Below are 16907 nucleotides of genomic sequence, written 5' to 3' on the forward strand. Positions count from 1 at the left end.
CTTACTTTCCGTATGGGAATCTCTCAAAGCGTGAGCTAACTGATTATCATTCTTAAGGCACTAAAAATAAGCTTCACATGACATTTTGAAAAGGCTGAGACTGCATTAACACTGCTGAATTTTAATTAAATCTTGCTTACTATATTACCATCCTGGGAGAATACACATCCTAAATACTAGAAATTATCTGCCTGTTCCATTTATGTTTTCACGACCTGCCATTTAATCCTCTTAGGTGTCTTCCCTACTCACATCACTTTAGTCTTTGAAATGCTAATTTTCATATTATAATCACTGCACAGGTTTTCAAGTTCCAAGATATTAGACTGCAGGCTTTCAGCACAATCTCCCATTAAAACTACGTCGTCGACATAGGCCAAACTGCTCACTACAATTCCACCTACCTGAATCCCTCCCTGCCAAGTTATAACTTTCAGCAAATGACCCACATAAACTATACAGAATGATAGAATAACAATTCAATAATTCCACATATACTGGTGGGATTCAAAATGGAGCTAGTTCCATTAAAAGCCATGACAATGTCACACAGTCATCACGCTCCCATGATAAGCAGTGAAGGCCAGTAAAATATGGTCCAAGTGAAATTCTGACACTGATCGAGCCTTTCAGTAGAACAGATCTGTTAGTGTGAGGTGACAAATTTAAAGTACTCTTACGATAAAAGCATTTTCTAGCAACTAGCTTGCTATACACACAACTCATAGTGCTACTGTAATTATTGTTCCGTTGCTATGAGTTTCGACTTGACAGTTAACCAGAAGTCAGACAGTGGTGCCAAACTGTTACGAGTACAAACTGCTGATTCATAACACACAACACGAACGAAAATGTATACACTAGAAAGTAAGTCCAGCATCAATTATTCTTCGTAGCAACATGTGTAACTCGCATAAGGTTAACAATAACACACAAATATTTAGGATAAGGCTATAAGATAAAAACAGATCAATGCTCGAACAGATAAAACGCAAGAAAATGAAATTTATACTCACTCTCTAGAATAGATCCTGTTGCTAATAGATGCCGTTCGTCCTAAGGGAGGAAAAAATCCTACAAAGAGAATACACGACTTATTTCTGAGTACCAGCATTGTCATTGTTTGTTGAGATTTCATTCTCGCTTGACCATAACGATATTATAAAGTGTTCAACATAAATGTCTGTGATACTTTCCCTCTCCCAGACTTCACTTATCTCGGATTGTGTCTCTCAACCTGCACTTACACGGTCTACGAATTCCCACAGAAGTCCTTCAACATCTGAAACTGTGAAGAGTCGGTTATTCGCAGCTACATAATCCTTCACTCGGGCGCAAAGGAATTATGCGGCAATTATGCCCATGCCTCCTGGTTATTTCATCCACCACATAAACTGGGTACTAGAGCTTGTTTTGTTTCACAAGATGCACGAGATCCCCCCGCCCCCACTTCCCCTTCCTCATGTTATCGCAAAATGAAATATTATGCTCCTTGGACCACTCAATCAACTCATTTCTAGCCGCTAGTGTTGGTGCTTTGTCAAGAATGACTGAATGAACTGACAAAGACCACGAAAAGAACTGAGCACAATGCAACACAGAGCTGATAGCACAGGGTTACAGAAAACAACAGATCGACAACAGTGGTAACCGGAACTAGAGTCTAACGCGCTCTATTGGAGTGATCGGCTGCCTATGATTGGCTGTTTATTAATTTATTTAGCCTCCGCCAAAAGGCAGCGCTCAAATGTCAAGTCGAAACTCAGAAGAACTGAACTATAATCTGTGCAAAATCCTATTTTATTCACTCCTAAGTACATGCTTGCCTCTGCTAACTTATGACACAATCTCTCTTGCCAATCAGGAACAACAGGGTCTTCGGGAATAAAAACATACGAGGCATCCGTAGCACAGGCAGTCACAAGAGCAAGGTACCTGCCATCCGAAGGAGAAACAAAAACATATCACTCACACGGAAGAATGAAAGAAATAGGTTAAGTTGATCTCAGAATAACTTTGAAGGACAGATTCTCAGAAATTAATATTCTAAAGATATGATGGCCTAATATTATGGATTATACATTAACAAGTACATACTGATGGCCACAAATGAATCAATCAATCAATCAATCAATCAATCAATCAATCAATCAATCAACATTTGCATTTAGGGCAGCCACCCAGGTGGAGGATTCCCTATCTGTTGTTAACCTAGTCTTAAATAATTGCAAAGAATTTGAAAATATATTGAACATTTCCTTGGTAAATTATTCCAAACTCTAACTCCCCTTCCTATAAATGAATATTTGCCCCTATTCGTTCTCTTGAATTCCAACTTTATCTTCATATTGTGATCTTTCGTACTTTTAAAAACACTAGTCAAACTTATTCGTCTACTAACGTCACTCCACTGACAGCTCAGAATTGACCACTTACTTGAGCAACTCGTCACCTTTCTCCCAAGTCTTCCCAGCTCAAACTTTGTAACATTTTCATAACGCTACTATTTTGTCGGATATCACCCAGAACAAACTGAGGTGCTTTTCTTTGGATTTTTTCCAGTTCTTGAATCAAGTAATCCTGGTGAAGGTCCCAGACACTGGAACCATACTCTAGTCGGGGGTCTTACCAGAGACTTATATGCCCTCTCCTCTACATCTTTTCTACAACCCCTAAATAAACATATGCAGAGATCTGTACATTTTATTACAATATCATTTATGTGATTGCCCCAATGAAAATCTTTCCTTATATTAAAACCTACATACAGTACTTACAGTGATCCCCATAAGGAACTTTCACCTGATCAATGCAGTAATTAAAACTGAGAGGACTTTTCCTATTAATGAAACTCACAACCTGACTTTTAACCCCGTTTATCATCATACCATTGCCTGATGTCCACCTCACAGCATTATCAAGGTATTTTTACAGTTGCCCACAATCTTGTAACTTATTTATTACTCTATACAGAATAACATCATCTGCTAAAAGCCTTATCTCTGATCCCAGTTTAAAGGTCCAATAATGTCTTGAGGAACTCCCCTCGTAATGAATATAGGATCAGATAAAACTTCACCTGCGCTAATTCTCCGAGTTCTGTTTTCTAGAAATATAGCCACCCAATCAGTCACTCTTTTGTCTAGTCCAATCGCACTCATTTTTGCCAGTAGTTTCCCATGATCTACGCTATCAAATGTATTAGATAGGTCAATCACGATACAGTCCATTTGACTTCCTGAATCCAAGATAACTGCCTTTATCTTGCTGGAATCCTAGAAGTTGAGCTTCCATGGAATAACCTGTCTCCTATCAAATCAATTATTAATTTTACAAACATGTCTAATATAATCAGAAAGAATGATTTCCCAAAGCTTACGTGCAATGCATGTCAAACCGACTGACCTGTAATTTTTGGCTTTATGTCTATCGCCCTTTCCTTTACACAAGGGGGCTACTACAACAACTCTCCAATCATTTGGTATAGCTACTTCATTCAAACAGTAACCAAATAAGTACCTCAGATATGGTACTATATCCCAACCCATTGTCTTTAGTATATCCCCAGAAATCTTATCAATTCCTGCTGCTTTTCTAGTTTTCAACTTTTGTATCTTAGTGTACAGTAAATGTCTATGTTGATAAAGATATTGATTCCCATAGGGAACCTGAAATATTTTTCCTGAGTAAATGATAAAAGAGACAAAGTCTCTCATAGTGCACTGACACTGCCTGTGGTTCCATAGTCTAAGCAGTGGCCTCCACTATATGCACTAGCCATGCATCTTGGTAGGTGTGCTAGTTACCAACTAAGTAACCTAAACTGGCAAACTGGAGCAAAACGCTGGCAACCAAGAATTAGTTAGCTGGAAAATGTATAATTTCCAATAACGGACCATTTATATTGTAATGTCTATGTAACTGTAGATAAATTTAACATCTATTCAGCATACAGATTATTTATTTACAAATACACACACTGACAGACCAAATTACTCAGCAACCACGATAGTAAATAGCTATATGAAAGGAAGATATAGTGTATGAACCACATGTCAAGTGAGGGTGCTTTCAGTCACTTTACGTGTTGCTTGTATGAATCGTCCTAGGAGAAGCCCACGAGATGTGATCGATAATGACATTTTATGTGTACTGGGTAGAGAAATATATGCTGCATATTTGATCAAAGAATCAGACATGTTCACCTTTAGGTAATGTCTCTGCCGCAGAGAAGGACTTGACTGCATCACAAATTTGCACTTAAAAAAACACCTAACTGAATCTTGCTATGAAACCCTCTTGCTAACATTAGTTACATATATTTTTTTTTTTTTTACAATTTGCTTTACGTCGCAAAGCGGCCGTGGTCTTAAGGAAACCACAGAAAATTATCTTCAGGCCTGCCGACAGTGGGTTCGAACCCACTATATCCCGAACGCAAGCTCACAGCTGCATGACCCAAACTGCACAGCCACTTACTTGGTCTAACATTAGTTTTGTGTCAGCTGTGATGAAGTAGAATATGAACACAACTTCCTGTTGCACGTGTTGTGTATTGACATGTGAATTGCTACCAAAGTGCAATGCCAATCAAGAAAAATAAATTTTTAAAGATATGCAAAAGCTTTCACAACAATAACAGGGTATAACATAAACAATAGTCCTTATGCAGTCCTACAGAACAAGAAAATAATGACTTAAGTGAGTCAGACAACAACAACAACTGCAAGATAGGAATCCTAACCATGTTACATTAGCAGAGGTGCCAACCTTTGAAGTGGCTTTTCAGCAATCCCCCGCCTGTCCCCACAGAAAATTTGCGAGTCAAATCCAAAGCATCCTGTTCCCTTCTTGATAATGACACCCCTCACATTGCCCTTCCCGACAGCAATCTATTCCAAAGTATATCATATTACACAATACAATTCGCACATTACCAGTTAGTTCCGTCATAAAACATTCTTTGTAGTTTGTTTTGCACCCAGCAGCTGCTTTTCAATGTGGGTTTTCTTGAAGCATCCTTCCACCTCTAATGACATTTTCGCCCTCTGAACAATAAACGATTCCAGTGTAGATGAGGTTAATTTAGGCCTGAAGTTCTATTTTTTCCCATTAACACTGAATACTGTTTCTGTGGCAGAGATTCTGTCAGGTACACTTAATAGTGCAATAATACAACATGACATTTTACAGTGGAGAAGAGCAGACCTGCTTCATTCACAACACATTTCACAACGCTTATCGTTGCCAACTCACAAGCAATCAAACGAGCAGGGTTGAGCAGTAATCCTCGAAACGATTCATGTTTCCCCTCTTCCCTTCTTTTGCGTACAGATTATCATTGAGGATCATTGAGGACTTGACAGAATGGCTTGCAATTTAATGTAATTTTATTCTTGCAAACAGCAAATATTCTGATTTTAAATTTGAATATAAGGAATTTCCTCTTCTTTCCTTTCTGGATCTGGTCACTCTGTGGAACAATTTCCAAAAATTATCAGCTGAGATGACCTCATCAGTTACCTTCAAAATCTCTCCAGTGTGCACAGGCGATAGGAGTGGGGGCAGATCAGAAGTTCAGTTACATTATGTAGGGTATCTGCATTGGCTGGAAAAAAATCCTCGTTTCTGTAGATTGGTCTTAAACCCTGATACTCCTACTCTCTTATGACTCAGTGTAGAGCAAATTACCACCAGTAATCAGGTCTTCTTTCACTGGGGTGACCAGATCATTTGGTTCACTTCTGCACCTAGCAATGCCATTCACTTCTTGTGTTTTTTTCAAGGATGCATATTCTTGATAACAGACTCTTCTTGGACAAGAGATGCTACATTAAAGATTTTCTGTCAGTGTTTGAGGTGACTAGGATCTGTCTATTGTTCCTTCCTCTCTACATCTGTAGCTATGTCCCTTCAAACTTGAGGTGGGGCTGTTTGGCTGTTTCTTTGGGGTTGGTTTCAAGCATCCAGGCACAATCTGCACGGTGTCATTTTCAACATTGTCATTGTTTGCTCTGGAATTAGTAATTTAAGGAATACATTCTGGTCAGTGTTTGATAACTTGTACTAAGGGGGCAAGGTCTGTCTGAGTTATTAAAGTCTGTGTTATCAAAGGGAAATAAAAATGTGCCTAAGGAATGAAAACTAACACTGTATTTTATCTATATTACGCAAACCTTTTCTTGATACCTGAGCTCCCTAGTGCTGAATCGGAACTTGGCAACAAGAAAAGGTTCGAGTACTATATAGTAATACTCTAATGCATTAAAGTTCAGTAAAGTTATCATTACATACATGATAAAATGGAAACGCTGATAATATAGCCATTGCTTGCTTGAAATTCAATGCTCATGTGCTTAGCAAACATTCAAGTAGTGAATATTTAAGATTAACTTAAATATTATATTTAAGTGGTCCGCCTATTGAACACATATATAATTTATTACACCTAGTACATTTTCGTCTCCTAAGAGTCATCATCAGCTAGAATAAACTACAATAATATATCAAAATACAAAAATTGCATTATGAAATTGGAAAGACACATTAAAAACACTTTTGTATGCAAGGACATTTAAAATAAAATATTGGTAAACTTTGTAAAAGTTGCAAGTCATATAATAAATAAAACTGGTTGAATTGTTCATTAAATTCTTGAAGATAAAGTTTGTGGGAACTAACAGTTGTATTCATAAAATCTTAAAATGGTCGTTGTTTTAAAATATTTAAAAGATCCACAAGATCTTTGATAGACATTCCTTAATTTGTATTTAAGAATCAACGCTTAAGGATTTCAAGTCACAGTGCCGAAGCAGTAAAGTTATTTGTAGAACTGAATAATATTCTGTCTGAAATTAAAACAAAAACTAAGTGTAAGTAAAGAGAGATAGAAGATGAAATAATATAATACGATTTAAATTACGAGGGTAATCCCAAAAATAAGGTCTCTTTTTTTTTTTATAAATACAGAACTCGGTTCATATGGCTGTTGTGAAGAGTGTTTCCCGCGCTCGCATATAAACATGCGCACGCCGCACTGAGGCACTCGGTCTTGGCTTGGCAGCCGTTGAGAATGGAGCTCCGCTCCTGTTGGATGTTACCGCCAAGTGCATGGATGTCAAAAATTTTCGTAAGTGGTGTAGAGTTTATAGCCAGTCAGACTGAAATTCACGATGAACAAAGGAGCGGGAGACCGTCAGTTTCCGTCGAGACAGTCGTGAAGGTTGAGCAAATCATGCGTGAAGATCGGCGCATCACCGTGAATGATCTCTGCACTTTGGTTCTTGAGGTTTCCCGAAGTGCCGCTCACAGAATTTTAACGGAAAAGTTGAAATACTGGAAGGTGTGCGCAAGATGGGTGCCAGCACCGATGACCGGGTGAAAGATGAGGTTCACAACTTCCTGAACAGCATGGCGGCGAGCTGGTATGACATGGGCATACAGAAACTGTCACAGCGTCTACAAAAATGCATCAACCGAAATGGTGAGTATGTAGAAAAATAGCTAAATGTTCAAGTTGTAAAATGATGTAAACCATTGTAGAAATAAACAGGTGTCTCTATTTATAAAAAAAAAATAGGAGACATTTTTGGGATTACGTTCATATATATATATTGAATAGGCAGACCACTTAAATATAATATTCACTACTTGATTTTATAGTCCGGAATTATTATCTAAAATGAAGCTGTTAAAGCTTGTTACATGTAACTTAGCAAGCCTTTTCCAGGTTTGTCATTACTAGGCAAGAGTCATTTTCTGCTGGAAACTGTTGTTTCAACATCACACTGCAAGCAAACATCTTCAGTTTATCCCTGTTCTGTCGATCACTCAATGAAACTCTCTTTCCATTATTCAACACCACTGTTACCCTCAAGCTTTGCTCGACTTGCTTTCTCTCAACCGGTTGGGATGTGTGGATGGAATGAGAGGAGTAGTAACACTACATTGCAAGATATCTGCCAGCCCCTTCCATTATTTAATTCTGTGAACGTCCAAATTATCCAAAGTCAGAGTTATCGAGTGTTGATAACCAAGTTCCATATTAGGAATGATTGGCTTTCACTCACTATGATGATTGTCTTTCTTAGGTACCATCAGTCATGCCTGTGGACTTTTACTTGGCTATGGAGTCCTATTCTAGAACCAACGACTCTATCACAGTAGTGAAAGACGAAAACTAGCTGCTGACAGTTGATTCTGCTGAAGAACACCTGCTGTTTCCTTGCATTTTATTTGTTAATTTCAAGTCTATCTTCAAAAAAGTTGAGGGCCTTTGTGGACAGGTCGATTTGTATGTTAGACTTCAGAACATCTTATTAGAATTGGTTTGATAATTATGTAATGCACTGAAAAACTTACAGATGCCTTTGAAATGTATCTGTATCGCTGTCTCTTGCACATACCTTGGATACTGAAAATTTTAAATGTTGAGGTCCTTCATCGGATGAAAAATCAAAAAGAACTTACTTATTATAAAACTAAGGAAACCACAATACTTATGGGCATGTTATGAGGGGGCGAGCAGAATCAATTATTACAGCTAATTATTTAAGGAAAGATACAAGGGAAACAATCCGTTAGTAGACGGAGAAATTCATGGCTAAAGGGCATTTGAAGATGGCACAGATGGAAATCAGAAGAATCTTTTCATGCTGCATTGTCAAGATCACAGCTGGCTATGTGGATCACCAACCTCCATATGGAGACAGCGTCTTAAGAAGAAGATGCCAGAGCAGCACATACCCACTATCACCACCAGCTGTTACCACAGAAAGTGTACTGCACAAGTGAAAAATATCAAATACCAAATACCAATTTTGTTTATAGCACACAGCAAAGTTCAGACTGAACCTCTGTCATGTTCTTACCTGATAAAGATGTCCCTTTCCCTTCTCTGTGCAAGAAAGCAACAAATATACCAAAGAAAATTATCCAGTATAATAAAGATTCACCCACAAGTAGCAAGGTCAATTATACCAAGTGGTTAAAGTGATGACACACAAAGCTCCATTTCATGACCTACATCTGATCTATTAAGAGTATCGAGCAAACAAAACCCCACTGTTCATGCAGAAGTAAAATACTGTTCACTGGACACCTGATCCTCTGTACTAAAGGACAAAATTTAAATAAGCACATATAACTTATATTTCATTTTCTAGTGCACTGCTGCAAAATAAAACATGCACATAGCATTCATTTTTGGTATTATTCCACAATAGATAGGAGGACTGCAGGCAATTTCATCTCCTGTCTTGTCCAGAGTGAGAGTACACGAGAAAGCACACCGAGAGTTAGTGTTGAGCTGGTGCCCGATTTACAGTAAATTGAAACACAATCCTTGCCTGTTTAAGACGAGCACAAAGTTTCTCAGGCCAGTCAGAAGGAGGTGGCATTTCAGGACAGAAAACATAGTCTGCTTCAGTCGTCAGAGCAGACACTATAGCTAAAAACCTGGAACACACACATTAAGTTCCTGTTTACTTGGTCCTCTGGACCACCACTAAAGCCCTATTTGTTTGGAGAGAAATTGTAGACCTTATTCTCAGCTATTTCCCACAGAGTAGACAATGTAATAAAGAAGTTAAATGGCTTCCTAATTCCAGCGTACTTCAGCAGAAATGTTATTAACAATGCCCTCCTCATTCCTCTATTGAAAATAATATCTCTCTTATTTTGAACATCCTATTTCTAACATAATAATACTTAATTTGGGGATATTAGGTTGCATAATGTTAATAATTTGCTGGCGCGTTTCGATCCTGCGACCAGGATCATCTTCAGAGCAATAACAAACCAGAAGCAATGTATGCAAGTGAAACATTATTCAAACTTAATACCCCAGCAACAACAGACAAACTGCAGAAAGTGGATAGAAGAATTAAAACACATCAGGTTGATGGCCAGTGGAGACTTTTACCCAATTCAGTAATTTACAAGGAAAGTGAATCAATTATTGACACGATGAGAAAATGGAGGATTGCATTTTTGGACGCACATACTGTTTGCCAAATTTTACTCTCCTAAAACTGCTTTTTTAATTTCTTTTGGAATGGTAAAACAAAAAACACTTGGTTTAAAGAAATACAAATGGATTTGGATGAATTAATTATAATGTTATTTACTTTACGTCCCACTAACAACTTTGACAGTTTTTGGAGATGCCGAGGTGCCAGAATTTAGTCCAGCAGGAGTTCTTTTACGTACCAGTAAATCTACCGACATGAGGCTGACGTATCTGAGTACCTTAAAATACCACCGGACTGAGCCAGGATCGAACCTGCCAAGTTGGGGTCAGACGGCCAGCACCTCAACCGTCTAAGCCACTCAGCCCAGCAATTTGGTTGATTTGGATGAATTGGAAATTACTACTGAGCAAATTGAAAATAGAGAAGAAAAGAAGATTTTAAACAACAAATATACAAAACTATCACTTAAAACATCAAAACGTAACCAGTATGTTATATCAGCAGAAGAATGGGCTGCAAGATTGTCTAGAATTAAGAAGTTTTGGGAAAAGAAGAAATTTTCAAGTTTAGTTTTTAAAAATGAACTTATTTTTTGAAGATTTTATTGTATAAGGTTGATTTTGGTGTTCCGATGTGGGTGTAAACAGTGTAAATAAATAAATAAATAAATAAATAAATTGGTAACCATCTCGCCATAGTAACCAGACTCAAGATAGAGAGACCATGTTAGAAATATAGTTCATTCCAGGGCCACCAGAGTCAAGGAGAAAGAAGTTGATGAGTAATTATGGAGGGTAGCCATGATCTACTCAGTATATTTAGTTTGTTCAAATGTTATGAGTTTGAATTGTAAGTGTTTATTCCTTAGAATCCTCTTCTCTTCTCTGCCTTCAATTTGGAGCATTGATAAATTTAATTCTTCTAAATCATTTGTTGTGTACACCCTTCTTCATCCGCCTGACACTCGCTTTTCTCTTTTTTCTGCTACACACTTTTCTCTCCATCTTCAGCTCTATTCTATTCTCTGTCTTCCGTTGCACTTTATTTTATTTTATTTTATTTTATTTTATCGTTTAGTGAGATTAAATTCCTAAGAAGTATGATAGGAAAGACAAGGAAAGAGAGAGTAAGAAATGAACATTGTTAGGAAGTTGGGATAGGAAAGCTAAATGAGAGAGTTGAAAAGAATAAACTAAGGTGGTTTGGAAATGTAACAAGAATGGAGGAGAATAGAATTCCAAGACAGATGCTGGAGGTAAAGTGCAAGGGCAAAAGAGCAAGGAGAAGACCTAGAACAAGGTGGATTGATTCAGTGAAGAGCGGCATAAGAAGACAAAATTTAGACTGGGACAAGATCATGGAAGAGGAATGGTGGAAGGAAAGACGAAGATGGAGAAGTGCCATAAATACCCCGACCCGGCAGGAGCTGGATAAAGGAAAATGATGATGATGAATTTATTTTCTTCTACCAGATTCATCTTTGATTTGTCTGATACCTTGCTGTTTATTTTGCACCGCACATGCCGACGAGTGGACAGAGGAATCTTAACTGGAGCTAAGATTGCATCGTCACGTCCTACTCAGAAGGCTGGCACACAGCGATAAATGAAAATACCACTTACTATAGCCCAAGGTAAATTCTTAAATTCAAACCATCATTGTTAGAGAAGTCTACCTCATAAACAGACTTTATTTTCTTCTGAAGACGCGAAGCAAAGTTCTCTGTGAAACAAAGAATTTCACCTTTTTTTTTTTTTTCTTGACACAGCAAAAGCCCAAAAGTTATCATGTCTAAATAATCATGCGCCAGAAAAGCATCAATCTAAATATACAGTACCTAATCATATTCTGAGAGTAGCAAAATATACTCATCGCCGAAGGGCCGAAGCCTTAAAGGCGTAATTTCCAGGACAAGCATTAGAGTTACAAAGAAAATCCATATGAATTTGAAGTACAAGTCCTAGACTTTACTTTGAGGACTAATGCTTTGCCCATTATTTTGGTTTTTAGCAGACGAAACATGCATACGTTCAGTAAATACCTAGAGTGAATTTCTCTCATCGGTTGGCCAGCAGGCGCGCCCAGCTTATCTGCCTCCTGCTGGCTCATCAGTTCCCGTCACACAGCGCAGCGACAGCACGGGAATGCCCCCACTTCACCGTTCAGGTCCGTGCTTAGAACATGTATTAAGTGTTGATCTGTCGCTTCAACTATTCTTGAGTTCTAAAATGTTATTTCGGGGTATAATTCTCATAATGCCTCCACAAGTGTGCACGGTACAGGAAAGGGTATTTATGTATGATAATTATGTAGAAACAGAGTCTTGCAGGGAAGTTGTTAGGCGATTTGTAACACAATTTCCAGGTGTACGCCCTCCACACAGAGAAACCGTGTGGGAACTCTTAAACAGAGAAACAGGTTCTTTACAATAAGAAGCAAAGTGTTAAAAAATGTGTACCTAACGAGGAAAAAGTAAATGAAATCACAGAAAGATTACAACATATGCCTACAAAATCCTTAAGACGACTTGGACAAAAAGCTGGGGTTTAGAAGAGCTCAACATGGTGAGCTACAAAACTGTTAAAATTGAAACTATACAAGGTACACTGTAGTAATTCTTATTACTAACAATTTTCTTAATTTTAATTGTTATCTCATGTTATGCACGGATAAAGTGAGCAAAGTGCTGTCCTTGTTGCTAAGCCGCGGAGCAGGGAGTGACGAGTCAACGGGAGACAAATAAGCTGAGCGCACCTGCTGGCCAACCGATGAGAGAAACTCGCTGTAACATAACAGGGACTGCCATTTTAAAAGTGTTGATTATTTAAATATCAGAAGAGGCCAGGTTTCGTACTGAATATCAGATATATCAACACTAAATTTCCCCTCAATTGATCTGGCATGATTGAGGAGGAAGGAATAGACCACTATCTCACATTAAGCTATTATGGGATTTTTTATAATATATTTCAGGTCAATATTTTAAAATAAAACATAGCTGGTCATGTGACAGCTGCCCCCAAGAATGTGAGTTCAAAATGTCATGGAATTCTGACCAACACTGTAGATGTGATGCCGTTTAAGTAAACATACAGGCATCAGAAGATGGATCATTCACAACTTCTCTCGTACATTATCCGAAGGCAGCAACAGAATTTCAATTTAAAGTGAGGGATAATTCCTGTTGGACAGTCAAAAATTATTTAAATTAGTGTAGAACAGTGACCAAGATACAAACTTACCCACAATGTCTGCCCATCACTTCCATAATAAATGTTCTCTGATGAGAATAGGCAGTCGAGACTATGGCATCAATAGCCTCGATGATTCGGTGTAGCGCCGAGTCTGTGCCGATCGTCATGTCTGTTCCGCAGAAGTCGTTGTCGATCGAACCCACCATACCGGCAATGTGCAAGTGCTGATACTTCTTAAATAAGTCTGCTGAAATCTCACCTAAAACCAAAAAATAGTTGGCTCTTTTTAAGTTATATATATTATAAATAGATAGAAGGAACAAGAAAAGGAACACAAAACAGCATGTACATAAAGGCAAGAGAAAGAGGAGACAAGAACATAAACATGAAAACACAAAAGGACAATCTCCCCATCTGCTTTTCCTCCTCCTCCTCCTCCTCCTCCTCCTCGTCCTCCCGTTTCCAGTCTTCTCTGTGTCGAGATGTGAATCAAGACCTCCACGGAGCGCTCTCTCTCTCGACCACTCCTTCCAATATTTCTTCCAGTTTTACTCTTCTCTATACTCTCCTTCACCGTATCCATGCACCTCTTTCCAGGTCTTTTTCGCCGCCTTCCTCCTATTATTTTCTCCGTACATAGTCACTTGGGAAATCCAGCCTCTTCTATTCCCATGTGTCCATACCATTTCATTTGCTGTGTGTCCGTATCACTGGAAGAGTTGCACGATCTGCTTCGGATAATAGTCTTGGATTGGCTATAAGGACCGTTTGGGATTTGTCAGGGTTGAGAGGCAGAACATATTTCACTGCCCACTCGTTTACTGATTCAAGATCTAAATTTCTCTGTTGTTTCTAAAATGTCATCCGGCTTACAATGAATGTACAGTGGCATGTCATCTAAATCTCTTAAGTACCAGTACTGCAGATATCACCTATATGGCACCAGTAACAGTAAATATCACCAGTTGTTGTGTAGAGCACTCTCAGATAAAGATGCTTGAGCTAAGTATTAATTGTATTTCATGGACCTATAAGTAAAAGTTGTACTTCAAGAGAAAAATAGTCACCAGTTGTTGTGTAGAGCACTGTGGCGTACACAGCATTTTGTAGGGAATAACTGTAGATGTAGGTTAGTGGGAAGATGATTGCATCTAATATTTTCCTCAGCATTACTCTACCAGTAGTATCAACTCCAATTGCATGTGATTTTATTTCCCTGAGCCCTATTTCATATAACATTCACTAATATTATTAGTAAGAAACCAATATTATTTACTAATGTTATTAGTATTACGTTTCATAGAGCTATTAGCTAATAATATTAGTAATCAGTTTGCGAGTCCAAATTGTCAGTAAATATTCCTAATATTAGTAAACTCTTCATAGAGAAAATGACTAATAAAAGTTACTCATATTATTGGAATTATTTCCATGAGTATTTTGACTCATATTATTAGTGAAACAAAAGTGAGTGGTATTTTAATACTTTGGCATAAAATCATGAATAGTGATGAGGAACGAGTGTAGGTATTCACTGTTCAATAAATTTTAGGCAAAAAGCAGTCCGTACTGCTATGTAACAAACATATTAATATGATGCGAGATTTAGGTTAGTTTACAGAACTTTTGAGTACTTGCTTGATAGGATTGGTAATAGAATGTCCCACTACAAGAAATGAAGCATTAACCTCAAAACAGCAGCTTCACGTTGCACTCCATGAGTTGGTAGCGATACACAGTAACATTGTGTTTGTGATATGCATGGTATTTCAAAAGTGACAGTTTGCAGAGTTATGACTGCAACAACACCCTTCTTCAGCATGTTGTATGTTGGTCTGCTGACTAAGGTGAAGTATTTGCCACATTCAGTGAACTTGGCGTTTCTCCTTTAGTTTGTTGAGTACTTGATGGAATGCTCGAAAGTGATGCACCAAGTGCATATGGACCAGCATATTTTGGTCAATATGGGAAACATTCCTTGAAGGTAATGCACGTATGTAGACCAAATTTGAAATTCTACTATGTCTGTGCGAATTGGTCAGGAAGTGTCAGCGATGCTAGGGTTCTACGGCTAAATGACTTGAACAATAAGATAACTAATAGTTGGAGACCCTTCCCTGGTGCAGTTCTGCACGGCAACTCCCTCTATCCCTTAAAATCTTTACTTATACAACCAGTACACCAAAATTTTGCTAGCCCATCTCAACAAAGATTTTCAAGAGCACATAAAACAAAAAAAATAAAAAGAACAAGGAGGGTTATAGAGTGGGCAATTGGCTGTGAACAGTGCTTTAACTCAAGCACTTTCCGCAAAGAAACTTTCTTCTCCCGCATTATTTTCACTTCTTTTACCCATTTTCATATATATCAAAGTCACAACAACGAAAATATCAAGTGAGCCTATCAAACATATATGGATTAATAGCAGGTTGTAGTCAAGTACTAGCTTACTGCTAGGAATAAACGCAAACCAAGAACATATGCAACAAACCGATTCTAACCTTCATTTGTATCAGCTGACTAATGAACTAATATGAGTGAAGCCATTTTATTAGTCATATGTAAATATTTATGAAACAGAATGCGGTTAAGTAATAATTATTTTTATGAGTTCTAATATTATTAAGTAATAATATTAGTTTGTTTTATGAAAGAGGGCCGGGAGGGGATCTCTCAACTATTAGGCCATGCTGACAATATAAAAATGTTATGATTTCAACTTTCTTTAATATATATATATATATCTGAAGCCATCTCTTTTCAGTTTCAACTGAGTTAATTTATAAATGTTAGGTTCTTCAGCTGACTCTGTGGTGTAGTGGTCACTGTGATTAGCTGCCACCTCCGGAGGTCCCGGTTCCCAATTCTGCCATGAAATTTGAAAAGTGTATGAGGGCTGGAATGGGGTCCACTCGTCCTTGGGAGGTCAACTGAGTAGCGGGGGGTTCGATTCCCACCTCACCCATCCTCAAAGTGGTTTTCCACTTATCCTCCAGGCAAATGCCGGGATGGTACCTAACTAAAGCCCACAACCGCTTCCTTCGCTCTTCCTTGTCTATCCCTTCCAATCTCCCACAAGGTCCCTCTTCAACATAGCAAGTGAGGCCACCTGAGCGAGGTACTGGTCCTCCTCGCAGCTCCAGGACACTGCCCTCGAGGCGGTAGAGGTGAGATCCTTGCTGAGTCGGAGGGAAAAACCATCCCTGGAGGATAAACAGATTAAGAAAGAAAGAAAGAAAGAAAGAAAGATTCTTCAGTCTGCCAAAACTTTGATTAAATAAATTTACTGGGCGAGTTGGCCATACGGTTAGAGGCGCATGGGTATGAGCTTGCATCCGGGAGATAGTGGGGTCGAATCCCACTGCTGGCATATCAATAATGCGCAGTAGAGTTTTCCACCTATTCAATACTAAGTTGTATTTACAATATTTACATTACGTGGGACTAGTTTCAACCCTACGCGGGGTCATCATCAGCCATATTAAAACATACACAATATTTGGCGAAATCCTAAAACATGTTTTCAAGCAGTAGAACTTATGAATATATAATTTACAATATGAAGTGTGGCTGAAATGTTGCAAATGAAAATGAAATATTGTGTGTGATGTAGGTGAGAAATAATTAATACAAGTACATTATACATGCTAAGAAGTCTGGAAAAAAAAACAGTACAAATAAGGTGCTCTGTGTGTTAAGAGACTCGTGGAATTCAGTAGGTCCTGGACCGAGTGCTATGCCA

General features: G+C 38.2%; 1 protein-coding gene across 3 annotated transcripts in view; it reads right to left on the minus strand.

Annotated features, from left to right (window-relative positions):
* The window catches only part of Pfk (ATP-dependent 6-phosphofructokinase), a 194668-nt gene that overhangs the window by 153694 nt on the left and 24067 nt on the right, over positions 1-16907 (minus strand). For 2 of the 3 annotated variants that reach the window (XM_067154686.2, XM_068229476.1), the window contains exon 5: positions 13214-13424. In XM_067154686.2, the coding sequence (XP_067010787.2) occupies positions 13214-13424 (211 nt within the window). Of the gene's footprint in view, positions 1-9347; positions 9457-13213; positions 13425-16907 lie in introns of all 3 variants that reach the window. The other variant, XM_068229477.1, reaches the window with a different exon arrangement.

This window comes from Anabrus simplex, chromosome 10 (genome assembly GCF_040414725.1).
Source record: "Anabrus simplex isolate iqAnaSimp1 chromosome 10, ASM4041472v1, whole genome shotgun sequence".
NCBI classification, from domain to species: Eukaryota; Metazoa; Arthropoda; class Insecta; order Orthoptera; family Tettigoniidae; genus Anabrus; species Anabrus simplex.